The 19299-nt window shown below is 44.6% G+C and overlaps 4 protein-coding genes across 6 annotated transcripts; 3 read left to right on the top strand and 1 right to left on the bottom strand.

The window, feature by feature from the left end:
- The first annotated feature begins 1206 nt into the window (after positions 1-1206).
- Positions 1207-5968, top strand: f2 (coagulation factor II (thrombin)). The gene is made up of 15 exons (XM_028010603.1): positions 1207-1352; positions 1445-1525; positions 1621-1700; positions 1776-1800; positions 2107-2172; positions 2246-2354; positions 2971-3107; positions 3214-3507; positions 3597-3713; positions 4010-4136; positions 4227-4394; positions 4780-4953; positions 5048-5226; positions 5547-5617; positions 5755-5968. Exons 1-15 carry the CDS (start codon positions 1280-1282, stop codon positions 5905-5907), a joined length of 1854 nt encoding a protein of 617 aa, XP_027866404.1. The 5' UTR covers positions 1207-1279; the 3' UTR covers positions 5908-5968.
- A 54-nt stretch (positions 5969-6022) lies between these two features.
- LOC114140550 (zinc finger protein ZFMSA12A-like) lies at positions 6023-11339 on the bottom strand. 3 transcript variants are annotated; one of them, XM_028010594.1, is made up of 11 exons: positions 11246-11339; positions 10545-10707; positions 9816-10003; positions 9663-9731; positions 8992-9072; positions 8824-8922; positions 8626-8749; positions 8183-8556; positions 7390-7786; positions 6864-7319; positions 6023-6488 (listed from the first exon to the last, which is right to left on the bottom strand). In XM_028010594.1, exons 2-11 carry the CDS (start codon positions 10549-10551, stop codon positions 6271-6273), a joined length of 2013 nt encoding a protein of 670 aa, XP_027866395.1. In that variant the 5' UTR covers positions 10552-10707; positions 11246-11339; the 3' UTR covers positions 6023-6270. The 3 variants fall into 3 exon arrangements, with proteins under 3 accessions (XP_027866395.1, XP_027866397.1, XP_027866398.1); XM_028010596.1 differs by having other exon boundaries at positions 8992-9069; XM_028010597.1 differs by lacking the exon at positions 8992-9072.
- Positions 11340-11676: 337 nt separating this feature from the next.
- On the top strand, positions 11677-15037 carry LOC114140626 (histone H3.v1). Its single transcript, XM_028010736.1, has 4 exons — positions 11677-12001; positions 13531-13755; positions 13836-13934; positions 14041-15037. The coding sequence occupies exons 1-4, from the start codon at positions 11699-11701 to the stop codon at positions 14146-14148; spliced, it is 735 nt and encodes a 244-aa protein (XP_027866537.1). The 5' UTR covers positions 11677-11698; the 3' UTR covers positions 14149-15037.
- Positions 15038-15143: 106 nt separating this feature from the next.
- On the top strand, positions 15144-19125 carry sft2d2b (SFT2 domain containing 2b). The gene is made up of 8 exons (XM_028010771.1): positions 15144-15367; positions 16317-16406; positions 16509-16594; positions 17180-17261; positions 17341-17376; positions 17459-17517; positions 17585-17614; positions 17700-19125. Exons 1-8 carry the CDS (start codon positions 15296-15298, stop codon positions 17734-17736), a joined length of 492 nt encoding a protein of 163 aa, XP_027866572.1. The 5' UTR covers positions 15144-15295; the 3' UTR covers positions 17737-19125.
- Positions 19126-19299: the final 174 nt, after the last annotated feature.

Below are 19299 nucleotides of genomic sequence, written 5' to 3'. Positions count from 1 at the left end.
AACAGTTTGAAGGGAAGAATTAAACTCAACTGGATACAAACACTCAGAAACGGATCAATTACTTTTAATTTAATTTAATTTAAAAAGGTTAAATGATAAACTTCATTCAACCAACTGGTTTAAATCAAATTACATCAGATTTACAAGATTATAAGAGAATCAAGAGATGACGTCTGTTCAGTCATTTTCTAGATCAGCTGTTTGTCTCCCTCTGGTGGTGGAATTATAAAACTGAAATGAGCGACTTTAGCCTCAATGGCAACCATTAATAATGTGATCACATTATTAATGGATTAATAATGTGATCACATTATTAATGGACTAATAATGTGATCACATTATTAGTGGATTAATAATGTGATCACATTATTAATCCACTAATAATGTGATCACATTATTAGTGGATTAATAATGTGATCACATTATTAATGGATTATGGATGGATGGATGGATATGGATATCTTCATACTGTGATAATGTGGATAAAATTAGACCTGCTGCTGCTTCCAGGTAAAACCTTTCACCTGTTTTCTGACAGGTTTCTGTATTTCTGTCCTGGAATTAGCCGCTTGCCTCTGTTGGACTCATATTTTCCCAGAAGTCTGAGAATAGTCATGATGTTTCTGGGCCAGCAGCGGTTCTGGTTTCGGGCCCAGAAAACCATCAGACTGTAATTATAAACGTCACCAGCAGAGGGCAGTGTTTGTGCTTTAAAAATGCTAAACTGTTTAATTTTGTGATATAAAGTTGTTCAAGTAAACACTGTAAATGACGGAGAAATGTTCTGGATCATTCTCCTGTTGATCTGTTCCTCTGGTTCTGTTCGGACCCAACAGAACCGAGCAGGGAGACTTTCACCTCCATATCTGCAGGTAAATATTTGATCTGTGTCCTCAGCCGAGTCACACGGAGGTCCGATCAATAAGAACACATCTGGTACTTTAATCTCTCCTGATTCTGTTCTCTCAAAGCTCCTAAAGTAGAGAGGTGAACCTGACCTCTGACCTCTGACCTGCTCCATCAGCGTGTCTGACACAGGTTGTTCTGAGAGGGAAAAGGCCAGCAGGTTTTCTCCAGGTCCCCCAGCCAGTCACAGGAGGTTCTGTTTGGTCCGGATGACGGTAAACAGGACAAGAAGTTGCATTAAACATCCCACTCATCAGCCAGACTCACACTTTGACCCTTCAGTCGATAAGCTTCTCCTGCCTCCACCAGCAGAGTTCAGAAAGACTGAGAGCACGACTGGACGCTGCTGGGTCGGGTTCTGAGGTTCTGGATCATGGTGGAACCCACGTCTAAACGGGCCGCTGTTCTGCTGCTGTTTGCGCTGCACAGCTGTCTGGCCAACAATGGTACCGAGTATTTACTGTGTTATTGTCTCCAGAAATAACATCTGAATATTAATCTTTAAATTGTATCTTTTGATTATTTTATGTTTTTCTAGTTTTTCTCAACAGCCAGCTGGCTTCACAGGTTCTGATCCGAAACCGCCGAGCCAATCAACTGTGGGAGGAGATGAAACCAGGTAACTCAGCAGGTCACACTCGGCTGGACACACACTCTCCTCCATGTGAATTTGAGCGGTGTGTGTGTGTGTGTGTGTGTGTTGTTTCTCCTCAGGTAACCTGGAGAGGGAGTGTGTGGAGGAAATCTGTGACCATGAAGAAGCCAGAGAAGTGTTTGAGCAGAACGATAAAACGGTTTGGCTTCACTGTAACTGTCATGGCTAACCGCTCTGAGATCAGATCAATACAATAAACTTTTTGTTTCTGCAGGAAAAGTTCTGGACCACGTATCTGGGTACGTAAATATCCTCCAGCTGAAGAACAAGGAAATTATCTAGAGACAATGATGTTGTGATCAAACCGTTAGCTTAGCTTCCTTTGCTTTTGGTTTAATTAAAGCTAAATTAACTTGAAGTTTATTGGTTCTGGTGACATTTACTCCCAGAAGAACCAAGTTGTTACTGGACTTGGTGCTGATTTAATCCAGTTGGGTTTGTAGTTTAAGTGAAGTTTATTCAGCTGATGCAGCTGCACTGCAAACAGAACCAAAGTCCAGAGCAGTTCAGCACACAAACATGCAGCTGCTGTTTGTCTCCAACAGACTGTAAAGGAACCAAGATGCAAAGAACAAAAGAAAACATCAACATCATCAGGGGTTGTGTGCAAGGTAACAAACCGGTTACCAGAAGGTAAAAGCAGGTAGCCAGTCGTCACATGGTTAACGGTTCTGCTGTGTGCAGGTGAGTGTGTCACTGGTATTGGAGGAAGCTATAAAGGAGACATCAACATCACAGAATCGGGCAAAAAATGCCAATACTGGACAGGCAGGTTCCCTCATCCCATCTACAGGTATGTTTACCTCACCAGAACCTGAGGAACACAATGATAAAGGTTTCACCCAACAATCTCTGCTGCAAGCTACTAACATGACCACGACTCAGTTATCTACAAAACAACTTCACTAATTAAGTAAAGAAAACACCAACCAACAAAATGGCCAACCAACCCAGTGACCAACTGATCAACCAACCACGTCTTTAACAATCCAAGCAATTGGCCAACCACAAGTTCATGTGTGGCACAGAACAATCAATCAATCAATCAATCAATCAATCAACTAACCGGCTAAGATATTAGTTCAAAGCTTCGCAACTAACTGGACTACTAACTTTATCAATAATCAAACTAGCTAATCTGTAAACCGTTAACCAGCTTACTGAAAGCTTTGAGTGTCTCATTAATCACCAAATCTGAGACATGAGATCAACCAGCAACCTCAGAACTAACAACCCATGTACATGAAAGCCAAACAACATAGATCTACTACAACCCAACCAGTCAACCATTGACCAACTCTTAAGCTAACCAGAACCAGTCAAATGACCAACAACAACCAATAAGTGTGAAATTTTACAAGTCAACAAACTAATGGACCTGAAGTTCTGTGGTAACTGTTTGTCTGCAGGGAGTTTAATACTTCGGTACTAAACAGCGTCCTGAAGGAGAACTTCTGCAGGAACCCTGACAACCGTCCAGGAGGACCTTGGTGTTTCACCACAGACCCAACGGTCCAGAAAGAGACCTGCAGAGTACCTAAATGTGGTAAGAGTTCACCTGAATTCATAGAAACCCCCCCTTCACGGTCTGCTGCCACCATGTTGTTTGGTACTGGAAGGATAGTTTGAGTAAACACCTGCTTTTTGTCAAGGTGAGGTGTTTGTCCCGACCACTGTGGCACCAGAACCAGTCAGGAATACAGTTTGTTTACCAAACTATGGCATTGACTACACTGGTGACCTCAGTGTCACCGCGCAAGGGCACACCTGTCTTGCGTGGTCATCACCAGAGGCTGTAGCCCTCAGACGGGGTAAAACGTTCATCCCAGAGGTGGTTCTGGAGAGAAACAAGTGCAGAAACCCAGACAACGACCCCGAGGGCCCCTGGTGCTACGTGGAGATTTCTGGAAACATCACAATCGGCTACTGTGACCTGGAGTTGTGCGGTACAGTACCAACCCATGACCAGTCATTACACCAGCATACGGGTCGGCTGGCCCCTCACCTGTTGCTGCTGTTCACCTGTGTGTCTCAGAGGATCCTCTGTTTGGGGGAGAGGAGTTAACAGACGACAGAGGAACGGAGCGAACAGTCCTGGGTCCCGAGAAAAAACTCTTCTTCAGTCCTCGTTCCTTTGGTCAAGGAGAAAGTGGTGAGTCATCTGACCACAACTCGTTGCTACAGCCTGTACTTGTAACAAGCAACATGTTATAATATTACTAGTTAAAGATTAAAATACATAAAGAATGTTACCTGTCAAAGTTATCTGTATTTTAATGAACTAAATTGACATTTAGACATAAAATTGAACATAAAAAGATCGAGCAGCTGCTAGAAAACAGTGTTTATTGGCAACAGTGGCACGCTGTTGGTGTGTTTGTTTCACTGCACCAGTTGGTTGAGATACTGGCAAACTGGTGTGTTAACTGGTGTCTGACTGTGTTTCAGTCTGCGGGCAGCGTCCTCTATTTGAACAGAAGGGCAAACAGGATAAAAACGAGAACGAGCTCCTGGAGTCCTACAGAGAGCAACGGATCGTTGGGGGTGACGAAGCTGAGGTTGCTTCAGCTCCATGGTAACCGCACCTACAGCTACGAGACATCATGGCTGCTACCACAATAAAAGACAGATCAAGGGATGAGCAGAAGGATTTTGCTGTTTGCAGGCAGGTGATGCTGTACAAACGCAGCCCACAGGAGCTCCTCTGTGGAGCCAGTCTGATCAGTGACGAGTGGATCCTGACTGCAGCGCACTGCGTCCTCTACCCGCCCTGGAACAAGAACTACACTGTCGACGACATCCTGGTCCGACTGGGGAAACACAACAGAGCCAAGTGAGACAATCTGCCTGCTGTCTTCTCCACTAACCACCATCTATGTTGATCTCAACAGTTTGACCTGGTACCGATCAGACTTTTTACCTAGAAATATTCAGTCAGGCGGAGGTCAGGGTCTTCTGGAGATTAGCTTGGTGGACAAGAAGAATGTTCTGGGAATGTCAAGCATGGTAGTGGGACCATCATGCTGAGGGGGTGTTTTGCTGCCATTTGTACTGGTGCATTACACAAAGAGGAAGGAATAATGAAAGAAGACCACCTTAAAATTGATCCACTTCACCTCAAACTAAGGTGGTAGATACCTGGAGGTGTATGTGTAGTTCTGACCCAGTTTAACATGACACCATGCTGACGGGAGGCGCATCCTTCTTCCTCTCTCCAGGTTTGAGCGAGGAATCGAGAAGATCGTGGCGATCGATGAAATCATCGTCCATCCCAAATACAACTGGAGGGAGAATCTGAACCGGGACGTCGCTCTGCTGCACCTGAGGCGACCCGTCACTTTCTCAGACCAGATCCACCCCATCTGTCTGCCCAGCAAAGAGGTCGCCAAAACGTAAGATGAACACACCTGTCTGTCCAAACCTTTATGCATAAAGGTTTTTGTCTCCATTGTCCAACTGGAACCAGAAACCATGTTTCCCTCACAGGCTAATGAGCGAAGGCTTCAAGGGGCGAGTGACCGGCTGGGGGAACCTGCAGGAAACCTGGAACCCTTCAGCCAGAAACTTACCTTCAGTTCTCCAACAAATCCACCTTCCGATAGTGGAACAGGACATCTGCCGCAAGTCCACCTCAGTGAGGATCACAGACAACATGTTCTGTGCAGGTAACGGTTCCTGTTGTCCACAATGACTCATTTGGACTTGGATAATGCTCCAGTTAGGAGTTCTGGTTTGGAAAGTCAGAAATGTCTGATCCTACGAGTCTAATATGATCACTGTTTGCAGACCCTGATTGTTACTGTAATTCTCATCCCCACAAAGTAGAAAGTTAAAACCACTTCAATGTTTGAAAATGTAAGTTAGGAAATTAATTAAAAAATCACTATGGAGCCCATCAACAGTGTCAAAGGTCATGTCTGCTGTCTTTCTGCCCCGAGGTTCCCCTCTAGTTGCCCCATTTAAATAAGAGACTTTGTTTATGCAGGTTATAAACCAGAAGAGAACAAACGTGGTGACGCCTGTGAGGGCGACAGCGGAGGACCGTTTGTGATGAAGGTAAGGAATGAGCCTGCAATGCTTCTAGTGACCAGCAGGGGGTGGTGTCTTTAATAAAATGAGTTAATGGGTAAAAGTCTTGGCGGTTGACTCGGATTCGAGTTTCCAGCCTGATCCAGAATCTGCCCTCTGTTCAGTACCCGGCAGAGAACCGCTGGTACCAGATCGGCATCGTGTCCTGGGGCGAGGGCTGCGACCGCGACGGGAAGTACGGCTTCTACACCCACCTGTTCAGGATGGGCCGGTGGATGAAGAAAGTGATCGAGAAGTCGGGAGGAGACGACGACTAGACCCAGAACATCAGTCACTTCCTGTCAAACAAGCCAATTAAAGTTTGTCCACATCTCCTGATTAACTCCTCCGTTTTAGTCATTTAGTGTGGAAATGAATCATAGATGAACAAAGTTTAATCCAAATGGTTTTATTAAGAGGTTCTGTTCAAACAAAGACATCTGAAGTTCTGCAAAGAGATCCAATAAATCTGTTTATCATCTCAGCTGAAGATCTAATAAACTTATAAACATATTTACATGATGGCTAAAATCTATCCTTTAACTGCTCCGCATCAGGTCTGGTCACTCAGTTGTTCACACTGGATGAACATGGATTTAAGTAGAAAATCAGTCAGATCATAACAGCTGTTCTTCAGGAGGTCAGGCCTCCTCAACAGGCTCCGCCTCCTCCTCCACCTCCCTGTCAGCTGTCCTGTGGGTCAGCAGGTGTCGGTTCAGGTGAGTCTGTCGGGTGTAGCTCTTGGAGCAGAAGGTGCAGGGATGGGGACGAACGTTGCTGTGGGACAGCAGGTGCTTCTTCAGGTCAAACCGTCTCCGAAAACACTTCCCACATTCAGGACACGAGAATGGTTTCTCTCCTGCAGGAGAACCAGACGGACAGAACTGGATTTACTGGACAGGCTGTAGTTGGACAGAAGGGGGCAGTGTGGCTAACCTTCAATAAGCTACGATAAATCTTGATCTGTTTTAGAAACTGTTCACATGTTTGTACTTTAGACTGATTTATGGAAACACTGACATGTACAGAGAGGCTAACAGCTGCTAACAAAGACACTGATCAGAGAGGCTAACAGGGATTTATTGCTTACAGAAGTGTAAAAACTCAAATGCAGCAGTGAGATTAGTGAATAAATAAATCCTTTAGCACTTTATATTTACCAATGTCAATGTTTTACTATTGGCTAACATTTAGCTCCAGGTTGCTGCTGATGAAGGTCATGTGACCAGCTCACCTGTGTGTATGCGGCGGTGCTCAGTCAGGTGGCAGGAGATGGAGAAGGCTTTCCCACACTCCTGGCAGACGTAGGGCCTCTCCCCGGTGTGGGTCCTCATGTGTTTCTGCAGGTCTCCACCAGAGGGCCACGCCTTCCCGCACACCGTGCAGACGTACGGCTTCTCGCCCGTGTGCTGCCTCACGTGCACGCTGAGGCCGGCGTGCGCGGTGAAGTCCTTGGGGCAGTAGGGGCAGCGGAAGGGCCGCTCCCCGCTGTGGGTCCTCAGGTGGCCCTCCAGGCCGTCGCAGGTCTTGAAGCACTTGCCACACTGGGGGCACAGGAAGCGGTTGTCGCCGCTGTGGGTGGCGCGGTGCGACTGCAGCCCCGTCACCGAGCTGTACGACTTGTCGCACTGATCGCACTGGTAGGAGCGGGAGGAGTGGCTGCGCTGGTGGATCCGCAGCTGAGTGACTCCTGCACACGGAGGCGGGACTAGTTTAACTCTGTCTACCTGTTCCCGGCAGCCAATCGGAGCGGGTCTTACCTGAGAAGCTCTGGTCACAGAACAGACACCTGTAGATGCACTCGGCTCCCTCGGCTGAGTGCGTCTGCAGGTGGCGCAGCAGCCGCGTCTGCGAGCTGAAGGTCTGCGCGCAGACGGAGCAGCTGAGGTCGTGCAGACGGTGGGTCTGCTTGTGATTGGTCAGGCTGGACTGGAGCTGGAAGGCGCTGTCGCACTGGTCGCACCGGTAGACGGGCCGGGTCAGGTGAGTGCGGCAGTGGGTCACCAGCTCGGTTCTGGTGGTGAAGGTGGAGCTGCACTGGAAGCAGGCGTGGGCCCGGAGGGGGCGGGGCTCCCCCTCAATCCGACCCTGCAGGGCTCCAGATCCGGGTTTTCCTGACGACCCGCAGGTTCTGTTGGAGCGCAGGTGGCGGATCACCTGGGGAGCAGCTCAACGGTTACAGGGGCAGAATGGCACTGTCAAGTAACCAAAATATACGTTTTGATCAAGTCTTGATTTGAGCCTCTGGTGTTTCTGAAGCTCCGCCTTCAGGACATAAACCCAACATGGCTCCTCTATTAACCCTTTAGCGTTTTTACCAGCGTTGCTTTAAGAAGTAGCTCTTAAAATGAGTTCAGCAGGTGTTTGCTAATTGCTGCTGGCTAGTCTGAAGGAGCTGAGTGGGGGAGGAGCTACGTTTGAAGGCGGGCTAGGCCCACAGCTGAATGGTTGCCACGGAGACTGAAGGATTTCTCAAACATGCATGAAAGACTGAAAGCATCTCCAGGGATGTTGAGTCGGTTTTCCAGCCTGAGTCTGCAGGTAAATACTCACCTGAGAGCGGTAGATGAAGCACTTTCCACAAGCAGGACACCTGTGAGCCACACGCCGGGAATTATGGGAAATGGCTGTGCGCTGGGAGCCCTCTGATTGGCCAGGTGAGTCTTTCATTCTGACAGGATCAGACCTGACCCCGCCCTCCACCACGGTTGTGACTCCGCCTCCCTCTGAGCTCTGATTGGACGCCTCCTGCTCCTCCTCTGACATGCTCTGACCAATCACATCCTCCGTCATCACCTCCACCTCCACCTTCATGTCTAGCTGCGGCAGGCCTCCCTCTGATTGGCTGGCTGGGTCAGGGTGGGCGGGGCTAGTGAGGAGGGGGTGGGACCAGGCTGACAGGAGCATTTCCTCAGTTTCACCAGAAACTGGAGGAGGGAATAAACGGATCAGAACGGATCCAGATTCAGAACCTCCCTCTGGTTCTGATGTCGTACCTGCGGTTGTTGCTCGGCCCAGTCGGCAGCTCTGATTGGTTAAGAGCTCCGTCAGGTGTTCCCTGTCCGTCTCCTGCAGAGAGTCCTCCAGAACACAGGGGGCATCGTGGAGCCAACAGGCCGCCTGCAGGACGACCAGACAGCGGGTCAAGCGGACGAAGGTGTGAGGAAGAGGAGGAGCAGAGAGGTTCTGGGCACCTGTCTGAAGTCCGGCACCGGGAACAGCTGCTCGATCCGGGTCAGGAGGTCGGACAGCAGCGACTGGAGGGCGGAGTCAAAGCGCTGGTCAAACACTTCCTGGAAGAGGAGCAGAGGAGGCGATGAAGAGGGAAGGAGTCTCAGGAGAGCTGCAGCGAAACCACCCACCTGCAGGAGGCGCTGTGACTCAGCAGGAGTCTGAGTCAGAGAGAGGAGAGCAGAGCAGCACTCAGTCAGCTCTTCATCCTGCTGGAGGAGGAAGAGTCAGAGTCTGCTCCGTTCCAGCTGCTGGGATTTTATCTACAAAACGTTTTTCATCTTTTTGATGTGGAAAAAAAACATTTTATCATTTTAAAAAAGACAAATCTGAAATGGCGTGCATTTCTGTCCCGACCCTCTGACTGAACACTTTGTACAACATATCAGCATCAGTTCTCGAGTTCTAACTGAAATTCCCAGCTGGATTCAGGGCTGGACTTTGACTAGGCCAGTCTAACCTATAATTTTTCTGGCTGAATGTTCAGGCTGGTTGCCTCCTCCATTCTCAGCTCTTCTAGGAATTTTCTAATCAGGTAACTTCTTCCATTAAAAAGAGCTGCATCCTTCCAATGTATCTGACCTCCAACAACAGCAACGGTTTCAGTTTTCAGGTTTTTATTAATGAAACATGTAAAACAAAAACATCCCAACAGAACTAACTCTAGAAAATCAGTGTGAATAATTTTACTGTGAGTTAAAGTTCCTCTGTTTTTGGTATGTTGATGAAGTTCCTGCTCAGTGAGTTCATTTAACTTCCTCTTGACAAACCTGAGTTTGTAACATTATTTCTGCGGCCTTACCGATGCTTTGGAGATGGAGCGGATCCTCTCCAGGTGAGTCTGATCATCAGCAGGGTGAGAAAGGGTCACCTGGAAGATGTTAGAGTAGGGGATGTGTTCTTCAGCACATTTTCTAACACCATTTTGTTTCCAAACAGCCGTCCCAACGCCCACCTTGGCCCTCAGAGCCAGCAGAAGAACACCTCTCTGCCTTTCTGTCAGCAGCTGTGGGACGGCCTCGGTCACCAGGGTAACAAACTCCTCCAGCATCCCATAATGCTTCACGCTCTGCTGCTGGATCACCTGCCACACCGCCGCCGTCAACAGGCGGAGAGGAGGGAGGAGGAGGCGCAGAGCGGAGGCTGGGGAGGAGAGGCGTCATGTTAGACACTAGGAGGATCATTCTGTGGTGAAATGACCTTTTCTTCTGATCAATGAGTTGGATACAAACTTGCTGTGATGTGGAAACAAATAAATGACTTCTCAATTTGTTGGATAATAGAAGAACGTCACTCAAATAATAATAATTAACCAGTTTTACTGGCCTGAGGCCAGAGAACTGACCCGGATCAGATCCTGGTGGAGCTGTTTGAATAAACTAATTAATGGTTAACCAGAGTGAAAGAACAGCCAGTTACAGCAGTGTAATTATCGGTGTAAGGCATTTTAAAGCAATAGTTGACTTATCGACACGCCGATTTAAAGAAAACCTCCAGCTGACTGGGAACCAGCAGTTTTTCCATGTTTAAAGCGTCTCTAACAGACAACAGGGCAGAATTAGATGTTTTTTCTTTGGGCTTCAGGCTAACATTAGCACTGCTCTGCGACACAGCTTTATAATAAAAGTGTTTAAAGTTGGTCTGTCCTGTTAAAGCAGCTTAAAGTGAGTCAGTAAACTCTCACCCTTCATCCTGAAGCTCACCGACTCTTGTCCTCCTCTTATATCCGCCTTGTGCAGCTCGGCTAACGGCTAACGGCTAACGTTTTGTTTACAATCCGCCACCAGCAGCTGGCTCCGCCCACTTCCTGTTCCAACGCAGGAAATACGTCCCGGTTGCGCATGCGCCTGGAGAAAATTCAATAAAATTAATATAAAAGATATATTTACTATATATTTTTTATATTTATGACATTTTTAGTAGGTGTTTACAGTTTTTACACTAAAATTATTTCAGAATTTAAATTTTTATTAATATTACTACTATTATGAATCATTATATAAATATATGCAATAAATATTATTATTATTATACATTTGTAGAATATCATCGATGCGCAGTTTCCAAAAGGGATAAAAAAAAATGTCTAAACATATTTGAGTTTATTAATATGGTACAAGTGAAGATCCCCAAAATATTTTTATCACGTTGTCCAATAAAGTCACTATCAAAAGTAAAATTGAAAACAAATTTACATATGGTGTTTTGATGTTGATTTCCAGATCTGATTTCTCTGTAACTGATTTATTTTTCATTCTTTAACTATGTTAAACATGTAGTGTAATAGTTCAGTGTGTGTTATTACAGTATAATTTATACTTTTGCAGAAAGATTAGATGAAGCAAGAGAACCAGAGGAGGAAACTGCACTGACTCAGAAGCTCACCTGTGACTGGAGCTGGTTTTATTACACCAGCGTTTATCAGATCGATGAAGACGATAATCAATGAGCAGCTGAAGTGCAGCGAGGTGTTTTCAGCTCATGTGACACAGATCCTGTAAGCAGGTGTAATCTTCTCCTCCTCCTCCTGCAGGTCTTCTCTAAAGGGATTACTGGAGACCTGAGGTCAGAGCGCCACATTCTGCAGAAACAAACACAACGAAAAGCAACAAGCAGAGGAAGAACAGCTGAGGATGGATGTGTGGAGGCGCTGAAGGCAGCAGAACAAGTCCACCGTCTGGATGAACCTTCATCTAACTGGCTCCTCTACCTCTGCTGCTATGCTAACCAGCTAACCTAATCCCTGCTGGGGCCTACAGTGGACTTCAACCACACATTGGTGGTATTATTGCTGAATAATCCAACATTCAGTCCCAATAGTTGGTGCTGGTGAGGCAGATGGATCCAGACAGAGAGGAAGATGTGTTTTCAGATGCTGAAGACTCCTTCCCTCTGAGAGAAGACCAGGAAGAAGAGGACGAAGAGGAAGAGGAAGAAGAGGATGAAGAAGAAGATGCCAGGATCTTCAACGCCTGGATGCAGCAGAACAGAGGAGGGGAACATCAGAAGAAGCAGGTGCAGGAAGAGAAGGAGGAGGATGAGGAGGATGTGGAGTCAGAGGGAGGAAGACCTGAAAGCAGGTGCAGCTTTGAGCCGCCGGTCCAGATGAGGGTTGCCCGCCGCTCGTCTTTGCCCTGTCTGGTAAGAAAACACAAAGTGTTGCTGATGTTTAACGATGCGATCCCAATCAGTCAGCGCAGGGAATCAGATGTTTGTTCAGTTCTTCTGGTGGATCTGCTCCAAGCTTCTCACACCCTAAAGTTCTGTCTCAGGATCCAGAATAACTGCTGATAAAGTTTATGGTCTCGGTATCCTGCCAAGGTCAACAGATGGGTTACCTAACATAACGATGGGATTAGATATGAAGTCTTATGGAAGACTCTGGACGCCTGGATGAGCCTGGATGTTGATGGAGGCATTTGGTTGCAGCAGCAACCGGATAGTTACTTATTAGTAAGGCAATAAGTTCATAAATAACAGTAAGCATTGAATCCAATCATTAGTGATCAAGGATTTTGAAAGCCAGTTTTCCTCAAGCTGCTGGTTGGTTTTAAATGACATTAAGGCATCTTGATGCTAACTGAGGACTGTAAGGTTTTCCCTGCACTCTGGGTTAGGCTAACTCTATCAACCAATAAAACCAGTTCTTTCAACAACAACGCTTTGGGCTTTCCAGATGTTTCAGTTCATTTTCACAGGAATTTGTGAAGGAACATCATGAGATTATTCCTAGAAGTTCATGAAAGGGATTCCTCCTGGTGGTTTGGTGCAGGTGAACCTCTGATGCTATGGCTAACCCTGAGACTGAAAAGCTGAAACATCTGGATGTCTTATTGTAATCTGACTCAACCTAAAATAAATCCAAACTGTGTGAAATGATGTTAAAACCCTGGTTCTAATTTTTTAAAAAGCTGCTTTGCTCTTTGTTCAGAAAAGCATCAGTGATTAGAGCAAACTTTCAAAAAATGGATGGAACCCAAAAACACCAGAAATATTTTAAAAGTACTGATGAACCTACTGAGCCAGATTACTGCCATACTGTCAGCTTTCTTCTTGTGTAAATATAAGTGAAGAAATTATTCTCCTAATTTCTTAAAATGTTAAAAAATGTTTGTTTAGCTTCGTTCTTGTCAGAGAACGTTGCTTCTCATCCAGGATGTTGTAATCATGAGTTTTCATTGACGAGTTCCCAACAATGTCAACATGTGTCAACAACTGTCCACATTTTTAATCCAAAATGTGAATTTTGTGAACATCCTAGAGATGATGAACAGTTGTAAGGCTTCCTTGATGTTTGTGTTCTTCCAGAACAACAACGGTGATGATGACCAGGAGACTTAAAGAGTCAGATCAGTTCACTTCATTTAGTCAGAGCTTTCAATCCTCCAGGGTTTACAGCCTCTGACCTCCTTCGCAGTGAGAGCAGGGAAACGCTGCGTTAGCTTCTTCACTGCTGTATTTAGCTCTGGGTCACTTGGCTCAGGTGCTGCACTGTGGTTTATCTGGGTGTTAGAGAGAAACATGACCTGAGAGCAGCTAATCTGACCTTTACACCTACTGAAACCACAGAAGACAAATAGCACTTGGTTGGACTGTTGTTTGTTTATTGGAACTTAATTCATAATACATTGATCAACTGATAGATTGATTGATTGATCATCTGTGTCCAGGCCAACCTCTCAACCATGCAGCTGTCTCGCCTTCACTCCTCCACATGTGCTCCAGTAACAGCCAGGGTTTTGCTGCGACGCTCCTCGTCCCGCCGCCTCCTTCCCTCCCCGCAGGAAGCTGCCGTCCCCTCGCTGGAGCGAAGACCCTCGCTCATACCCACCATCCCCGAAGCTGTTCCTCCTGAGAGGCGGGGCCAGTTCAGACGACGAAACGTCATGTCGTTGGTGGGTGGAGAGCCAGGTTGGTGTCTTCAGCTCCACATGTGATTCAGAGAGTTTATGTGAATGAAATGTGTGTGTTGCAGAGTGATGCGTACAGCATGTGTCTGATCTGTCATAATGACTTGAGCCAAGGATCAGGAGGGACCAGAGAGCTGCAGTGTACACACACCTTCCACAAAGAGGTAACACACCCACAAAGAACACACTCTCCTACTACTGCTGACCTCATGTAGTTTCTTGATTTAGTCAATCCTTCCTGGTAAAGGAGTTTCTGTTGTGTCTCTGCAGTGTATAGAGGAGTGGCTGTGGAGGAAACAGTCCTGTCCAACCTGTCACGTCCAGGTGTGCGTACCTCAGTCTCTCTACTGGAGCTCCACCAGGGTCAAGGTCCCCTGAGACAGACTGTCTTCAAACGGGTCCTCTGGTTTCATTACAGACATCTGCTACCCATCCTATGAACCTTGGCTACAGCTCAGCTGTGACGACAGACTTCTCCCAGGTGAAAGTTTTTCTACCACTACAGGTCTCTGAGAGCGATCCATGTCTGTCCCTGTTTATTGGGCTGGATGAGGTTTTACTGCAAGGCCAACAAGTTCTCTACAGTTCAGCCGCCTGCCTTCAAACCAAACCACTGGACTCCATGGCCCTGGTTTTACATCAGAAATCATTTTCAGGTGTCATCATTGGTTTTTTAAAGTTTTCCAGTGGAGAACCTTACAGATCAATCAATGACTCAAACTTACCATGAGTTGATGGTCAAACCAGTTTCTTCCAGGGGTTGAAACCAGAGGATTTTCAAAATTCTTCTTCGGTTGAAGATCTACTCAGAACTAAAAAACATTTAAAACCTTCTTGACACAGGCTTCATTTTCCTGGCCAAGTATTTAAAGCACTTTCTCTTTATTGAGTCAATATCTTTATTTACCAGTTAATTTTGTACGCTGTTTTCTGGCTAGATTTGCTTGTCTGTTCAGCATTTTCAGCTTGTTTCTAAATGTTCTCAAAGGCTTGATAAATAAGAAAAGACTTTTATGAAATAAAACTGCAGCTATGGCTGGAAAACACAATTGAATAATGTTGAAGCTGAATTGCAACCACTGTAACCTCATTGTAATTTTTATTAATTTTTTTACAGCTCTATCAGTGTTATAATGTTGTTTTTTTGTTTGACTGATTACTTACTGTATGTACAAACATGCGTGCCGGCTGCATTTTGCTTTAACATTGTAAAAACATCCAAGGATGTAAATAGTACTTTTACTTTAATAAAGAAATAGCTATTGTAGTTTTATTTGAAGAAATTGTCTTATTTAAGTAAAAACAACAAAAATATTCCTCATATAAATGTTCGGGGTGAAACAGCGCCTCCCTCTGACGCGTTGTGGCCAGAGGCGGTACTGCAGGCGGAAGTGCTGCACCTGTTGAGGTAAAAGTCTGTTCCTCCCGCCGGAAACTTTGACGGCTCACCTGGTCTACCTGGACCCACCGAGCCGCTGGGGAGGTTCTGGACGTTCTGCGGCGGTTCTGGAAGAAGACCGGGTTAATGGATAAACTGAAGCAGGTTCTGGGCGGACAGGACGGCGGCGGCAGCTCGGATGGGAGCGGCATACTGGAGGTGCTGTTAGCCGCTTACTGGGAGGAAACCAGTTAAAAACAATAGAAAAACAGGCTTCAAGCTCCAAACTGGAGTTGGAACTAGACTCAGATATTAAATAATTAGTTTTACACTATTAACGGAGGGGAAGGTTTATTGTTTACTCAGATATAACCTTTATAAACCCAGTTATGACGGTGATTCAGGACTACGTTGAACTGGTTTTCACTGAACATCTAAGAGTAATTATTAATAAGATCCAATAACCTAATTCGGTATATTTAATAATAATTAAAAAATGTAATCAGAATGTTAAATTAAAGCGAGTCGTCTCATCAGAAACTGCTGCTGTTATCGTTCTGACGTAAGATGAGCTTCCGGTGCCATATAAGGAAGAAAGCAACAAATATTTTAAAATATATATGTTTTGTTTTGCTATTTTTTTAATGTATACAAAATACGTACAATAAATTATACAAATGAACTTAATGAATGAATGTAGAAGATATATTACAACCAGTAAAATGTAAAATAAAACAAATTTCTGTAGTTTTTGAGGCGTTTGTATTAATAAACACTTTAAAGAGGACAAATATGGAAATACATAAGCTGAGAATTCATTAAATCTGGATTTTAGCTTCATAAAATTACAGCTGTAGAGATTAAAGTTGATTAATATTAATATTAGGTTTATGGCAAAGACATTTTTGGAATGTTCAAACTGAAAAAACATGTAATTTTAGAGCTAGATGGAAAAATTCCCAATTTAATTTCCAAACCATTTGTGTATAAGAGCAGTCCCAGAAAAGATGGTGGCATTTCCTCAGAGCTGTGGCAAGATGAACACAGTGGGTCCACATTTGGTCGATATCTAAATATTTTACTGTTAACAGGTTAAAATCTGTGCAGAATGTTTGTTTTAATAAGTTGCATTTAAGGTTTTTAATGTGAAATGACATCACGCCTGCAGAGAGCCAATCAGGCGTCCACTCTGGCCTGGGGGACCCGGATGAAGGGCTTCCTCATCTGCTTCGTACTGGGGGCCGTCTGCTCCATACTGGTGAGGAATAATGATCCCTGTTCGCCACTAATAGCTGTAATATTCTGATGAGGTGAGTTTTGTCCTCTGTCCCTGATGGAGGACATGTTGTGTGTCCAACAGGCTACCTGTCTGCTGTGGATCCCAGGGTTTGGACTTCCTGTGTTCGCTGTCCTCTACACCATAGGAAACCTCTGTGCTCTGGCCAGGTACCAACCAGAACCAAGCAGAACTTTTAGTCTCTGCTGAGACCAGATGTAACTGGGTGTTTATTGCTTTAATACGTACAGTAGCTCTCATGTGTCGTCACAGTTCTGCTCGTCAACAGAACCTTGTTATTCACATGAAGGTTTGGTACGTCCTTTATAAATCTGTTTAAACCTGATTGGATCCGTCCATGGACTTCAGGCTCCTCCATGTTTTACTCTCTCTTGGTGTTTACTACACAGTTAACTTTACTCCAGTAAAGTCTGACATATTTTAATTCTCCATCTCTTAAGGGTCGATCTCAACAGCAGCCATTTTGTTCATGTATTGTTCTCCTCCAGATTGGTGAAGAGTGTTGATGTGTTTTCTTTTTGTTGATCTGGACGTTTGTGCTGCACTTGCCTACTAAGATGGCGCAGATCCCTTCTGGTTTACGTCCTTTCTGTCCTTGTAACTCTTCATGTGAATAATGAGGTTGTGTTGAGGGGCAGATTGCCTTCATGTAGCAACAAACACTAGAAACTTCTATGTGTTGCTGTAATGTCGCCCCCTTGTGGTGAAACTCTTCCTATTGGCTGTGGTTTCAGCACCATGTTCCTGATTGGTCCGTTACGGCAGCTGAAGAACATGTGTGCTAAGGTCCGAGCCCTGGCCACCGTCATCATGCTGGTCAGAACCAACCTTTGGCTCGTTGTAACGGTTCCAGGTTCTGATCCCGGTTCTGACTCTGTTGTTGGTGTGTCTGCAGGTCTGCCTGGTTCTGACTTTGTGTGCTGCGTTCTGGGTGAGAATCGGACTCTGTGTGAAAACATCCTGGTTCTGTTGTTGGTTATTAGAACTCTGTGGTTCTGGTTCTGGTTCTGCAGTGGAAGAACAACGGCTTGGCGCTGCTGTTCTGTGTGCTGCAGTTTCTGGCCTTCACCTGGTAAAGCACACACACACACACACAGGTTCCTGCCTCACCTGTCTGACCTCTGCTGTCTGTGCTGCAGGTACGGCCTGTCTTACATCCCATTCGCCAGGTAAGCTCACACCTGAGGCCTGAGGCTCCGCCCACCTGGACCCCCCTGTGACCAGCTAACCCAGGTCTCACCTGCTGTCTTTCAGGGACGCTGTCATCAAGATGTTCTCCCTCTGCATGTAGAGCCACCAATCAGGACGCAGGATGCTGGGGTGTGTATCCAATCAGGAGTCAGGGTTTTATTTATTAATAATCACATTTTATTTAATTCTCCATTTTAACATAGAATAAAGCAGCTTTAGTTTCATATTATTGCATTTCAGATTCAGGCTCTGAGAACAGAAACACTAGAGGACAACTGAGCACCGTTTGAGTAAAAATAGGAATCAAATCAAAATAAAACATGAAAAGTTTATTTAAAACTACCATGGAGTTTTAGAGCCATGGATTATGACTTTATTCACATATTGTGACGTTATTCTTGTGTTATTATGATGTTACTCTCAGTTGTTGCAACTTGACTCTCATAATTTCGATAAACTAAATTATTTTATACTGACTCTAATCCCACATTGTAAAAACAAATGAACATATGAACAGGTTAAAGTTTGAAGCATCTTGGTCACATTTCTGCTCTTGCTTCAGTTGGTTTATAATATTTAATGTTCTGATCAGAAACACTTCAGATTTACTGAATTAATCAGTTTGCATCATAATAATTACACCACAGTGTCTGAATGTGAGCCAGTTATTCATTATTATTATTAATATGTTACTGTAACAAGTCCAGTTGATCCTGAATGAGTCAAATCTGCACAAATAAAAACAAAGATTTTCATTTATGGAACAACAGAAAGATAAAAAAAGAAAAACAAAACATGAAAGAAGATAAAATAAAAACAGTGAAGAAAATGGAAATATGAAAATAATTTTATTGAATTGATAATAACTTTATTATTTTAATCTATTTATTTGTGATTTGTCTTGATTTTTATTTGGTCCTGTTGTTGTTCCATATTAGCAGGTTTCTATTGGGTCAAACTTTAATTCCTGTGTGATAATTATGTATTTTATTAATACTGAATTTACTGTGAAGGCCTGGCCTCAGGGAATGAAACATTATTATTATTATTATTATTATTATTATGATTCTTTGTGCTTTCTGACCCGGTTGCTAATTTTGCCTGAGAACAAACTATTATGGGATGCATTTCATCAGAATTATTTTATTGATTGATTCCTTTATGGAAGTGATTGTAAATATTTCCTGCTTTAACAACATTTCATTGATTTCTCTTAATATTTCATTGAAATATTTTGATAAATTATTTAAATTTGAGCATTTCATTGAGGGATCCTCCTTGACTAATATCAGAAACATCTAGCGCCCCCTTCAGTCCCGGTGAGGAAGTGAAAGATGGTTTTATTTTCATGAAAACATTTTTCTGTTTGTATGATTTGGATTCATATTTCTGAACCTTCTGGTTTTGGGTCCAGATGGTTTCTCCAGAACCATTTCACCTGTTTTTTGTATTTCCTGTCAGATCTGAATAAATGTATTTTTGAGCCAAAGTGTGTGAGACAGTCATGTTTTCTACCTGAGCCTTGTGTTTACCTGCCTGCCTGCTTCCAGTCGTCTTTATTCCTGCTAAGTCCTTAAAGCCAGTAATCTCCACCCTCCACCTCCGCCCGCTGATTAAAGCCTGACCGCAGATCAGATGTCCACTGTGTGCGCTTCCAGATGTT

This window comes from Xiphophorus couchianus, chromosome 24, assembly GCF_001444195.1.
Source record: "Xiphophorus couchianus chromosome 24, X_couchianus-1.0, whole genome shotgun sequence".
Taxonomy (NCBI): Eukaryota; Metazoa; Chordata; class Actinopteri; order Cyprinodontiformes; family Poeciliidae; genus Xiphophorus; species Xiphophorus couchianus.
The sequence above is the reverse complement of the archived record's forward strand: the minus strand, read 5'-3'. Positions and strand labels throughout refer to the sequence as shown.